The sequence below is a fragment of the Panicum virgatum genome, chromosome 1N (genome assembly GCF_016808335.1).
Source record: "Panicum virgatum strain AP13 chromosome 1N, P.virgatum_v5, whole genome shotgun sequence".
Taxonomy (NCBI): Eukaryota; Viridiplantae; Streptophyta; class Magnoliopsida; order Poales; family Poaceae; genus Panicum; species Panicum virgatum.
In genome coordinates, this window is record NC_053145.1 from 49,641,975 (window position 1) to 49,645,729 (window position 3,755).

Below are 3,755 nucleotides of genomic sequence, written 5' to 3' on the forward strand. Positions count from 1 at the left end.
TTCAATAAGGATTTGTGGATTTGTAAACTTGTGAACTTAATTTATGCATTGACTTGTGAATTTGTGGTTTGTCATGAATCATGATATATATATATATATATTGCATGTGCTTGTTATGATATATGATCTATGATATATGGTTTGAGTGGGTACTTTAAATGCGAAAAAAAACAGATTGTTTCAGGTTACTTTGCCGTGTGCCATGGGCTTGGCACACGGTAAAGTGTGCACAATTCGCCGTGTGCCAGGAGGCGGCACACGGCGAACTGACCATCATTTGCCGTGTGCTGCGGGCCTTGGCACACGGCGAACTAATTATCTTCGCCGTGTGCCTGAAATTGTGGCGCACGGCGAATTCATCCCGACGCCGTCAGGTTCCGGTCCCGCCGTCTTTTTGCTTTTTTGCGCCGTGTACCTCGACAAACACATGGCAAAGTTGTTTGCCGTGTGCCCGAAATTTGGCACACGGCAAACTCGGCCTTTGCCGTGCCTGTAGTTGCCGTCGGCGCTTCGCCGTGCGCGACCCTCGGCGAAATCTTCACCGTGTGTTCGGGGGCCGCGAAGTATCGAAATCCGGTAGGGATAGCAGCTATTCTTCCTAACAGCTTTAGCGGGCATTTGATAATACCTTGTCTGGTAAAGGAACCAGCCGTGTCAAATTCGGTGCTGATTAGGGTGACCCACGTGGAATATCCACTCTACTTCCGTGTTTACAGTTTTTCTCAACAAAATGCAAAATTTAAATTAATTTGGGATAACAGTTCAATTCCCCCTTGATTTGAATCAGAGGTCCGATTCAATTCGCCCTCCCAATCCGAGATCCAAACGCAGCCTGCTCATCTTTTTTTTTTCTGATCAGCCTACTCATCTTGGCCGAGTAACATGGGAGCAACGGAATCACCGATCTGATTCTGATCAGGGCCACATGCTGTCCCCATCACAGCCCCAAAATTCACGTGCCTTCTGGAGGATAAATAAAAAATCGCTAGATCACATCGGGCCTTTGCCTGGGTCGCTTACCGGTGGGCCCTACCCCACCAATTATCACAAAGCCACGGGAAAATACCAAGCCCACCCGCAATAACCAAGAAGGCAAGAACCCCGTCACGCCGCAACGCCCGCCCTCCCCCCCCCCCCCCCCCCCCCCCCCCCCCTCTCTCTTCCTTCTCGGCTCGTCGTTCTCGCTCCGGAAGCTGCCTCGGCGCGTCGCGGAGAGGGAGAGCACAGCGCGTTTCGTCCATTCCCGGATCGGAACTCCATGTAAGTGTTGCCGTGAATCTTGCGGAGTCCGGTTCCGTCGCCGTGATCTTTTGCCGTTTCTGATTTTCTTGCTGATTGATTGCCTGAATCTTGGCGATACCTGAAATTTGAGAGTAGGAAGCTTAGAGCACGAGTTGAGTATCGAGTGTTTCGCAAGATCCCCACCGGTTCCTGGCTAGATTTATTCTTACCTGCTAGTAATCTTGTATAATGTCGTTTCGTAGTTTTTCTCCGTTGCTGAATCATTTCCATTCATTGGTATGCAGAAATATCAGACTTCTGCATCTGATTGGGCGCTGTATCTGCGCGAGAAAGGTAGTTTGGTTGTACAGACAAAAAGAGGAGTATTTTTCAGAGTTTAAAATAGGGGAATATCTGTTTTGAGAACTGAAGTGGGGGAAAAGGCAAGAAGCTTTAGCAGCGGCCATGTTTTGGTCAATGGACCCGCAGGTGACCATCCATGGCGACTGGGTGTCGGCCGTGGCGCCGCTGATGAAGCTGCTGTGCCTGACGGTCATAGGCCTGCTCCTCGCCAACCCGCGGGTCCAGGTCGTGCCCAGGGCCACCTTCAAGCTCCTGAGCAAGCTCGTCTTCGCGCTCTTACTCCCCTGCCTGATCTTTGTCCACCTCGGCAAGTCGGTCACCATTGACAACGTCCTGCACTGGTGGTTCATCCCGGTCAACGTGCTCATCAGCACTGCGATCGGGTGCATTCTTGGGTACATAGTGGCCCTGATCTGCCGCCCGCCTCCACACTTGTTCCGGTTCACGGTGATCATGACTGGGTTTGGTAACTCAGGGAATCTCCCAATTGCGATCATTGGATCCGTCTGCCATACCAGTGATCACCCGTTTGGTCCCGCATGTGACACCAAGGGCATCGCTTATGTCTCATTTGCACAGTGGGTTGCAGTTATTCTTGTCTACACTTTGGTCTACCACATGATGGAGCCACCTATGCAGTTCTATGAGATTGTTGGTGAGGGTAATGAGATACAGGAAGAACCTGAGCAGATTAGCAACTACAGCAGGTCTCTGCTTCATGAGGCAGAATGGCCAGGGATGGTTGATAAAGTAACAGAGCACTCAAAGACACCGTTCATCGCCAGAGTTTTCATGAGCATTTCAGGCTCCTCACAGAACACGTTTCCTGATATTGATTTTACTGAAGAGGGAACTTCTGGTGCTGGACCGAGCAGTCCTAAGTCACTCAGATGTTTGGCAGAGCCAAGAGTGGTCAGAAGGATCAGGGTTGTAGCTGAAAAGACTCCAATTCAGCACGTCCTTCAGCCACCAACAATTGCCTCTTTGCTTGCCATTATCATCGGCATGGTTCCTGTCTTGAAAAATTTTGTGTTTGGGGCTGATGCACCACTCTCGTTCTTCACTGATAGTTTGGATATCCTAGCTGCTGCAGTGGTTCCCTCGGTGATGTTAATTCTAGGAGGCATGCTTGCGGAAGGCCCAAAGGATAATGCCTTGGGCATCAGGACTATCGTTGGTATAATTGTGGCAAGGCTTTTGGTGCTCCCATGCATTGGCATTGGTGTTGTGACGCTAGCAGACAGATTGAATCTACTTGTTGAGCAAGACCATATGTACCGCTTTGTTCTTTCGCTTCAGTACTCCATGCCAAGCGCTATCCTGCTTGGAGCAATTGCCAGCCTGAGAGGATATGGTGTTAAGGAAGCATCTGCTCTTCTATTCTGGCAGCATATTTGTGCAGTGTTCTCTCTTTCTCTCTACCTGATCGTATACTTCAAGTTGATGTCTTTCATTTGAAGACAATGGCCATCCATCGTAATCTGGCATATATGTAGCAACCATCTTGGGACAATGATGGCTTGGAAAAGGAGTACTAGAAGAATTTTTTTTCAGCCTTGTCTCATATCAGTGAAAAGTGTTTATAGTTTGGTAGTTATCTATATTTCAGTTACATGTATGTATTGTTTGAGAACAGGAGATACATTTATTGTCTGTTCATTTTGGTCAATATATTGCTGTGAGTTTCATGATACTATTGCAGCATACAAATTATTGCCTGGATAATATTTAATAGAACTATATAGTAGTAAATTACATTTTTGCCTGATGCTTAATAAACTAAGATGATTGGTGTTCATTTTTCTTGTGAAAGACTGAAAACCATCAGAAGATCTTGCTATCTGACAACAATGGTGTGATTTATCTATTGTTCTGGGGAGCCATCCTCCCAACCTGTAGATAGATTACCCTTTTTACCCCAGAGGAGCAAAGTTCCTGTCCGTTGTAGCATGGGAGATTTCTCTATTTTTCTTTTGATTAAAGTTGTGAAGATACATGCGCTAGTTGCAATTGTTTGTGCAGCATCATGATTATCAGAAGCATGCTATTCTTCATCTTATTTTCTTTGAAAAAATGGATTGGAACTCGAAAATTATATATGTGCATACAGTTTCGACCTTCAAAGGCTCCAACATTATTTCTTTGCAGTGCTGCAGGTGTTCTGATTTGTA

At 46.9% G+C, this 3,755-nt stretch overlaps 1 protein-coding gene across 1 annotated transcript; it reads left to right on the forward strand.

The window, feature by feature from the left end:
- The first annotated feature begins 1,109 nt into the window (after positions 1–1,109).
- LOC120656396 (protein PIN-LIKES 2-like) lies at positions 1,110–3,277 on the forward strand. Its single transcript, XM_039934472.1, has 2 exons — positions 1,110–1,260; positions 1,527–3,277. Exon 2 carries the CDS (start codon positions 1,687–1,689, stop codon positions 3,040–3,042), a length of 1,356 nt encoding a protein of 451 aa, XP_039790406.1. The 5' UTR covers positions 1,110–1,260; positions 1,527–1,686; the 3' UTR covers positions 3,043–3,277.
- The last annotated feature ends 478 nt before the right edge of the window (positions 3,278–3,755 follow it).

What these genes read in the sequence shown, in the direction of transcription:
- LOC120656396 (XM_039934472.1), top strand. Translation starts at nt 1,687, where the DNA reads ATGTTTTGGTCAATGGACCCGCAGGTGACCATCCATGGCGACTGGGTG.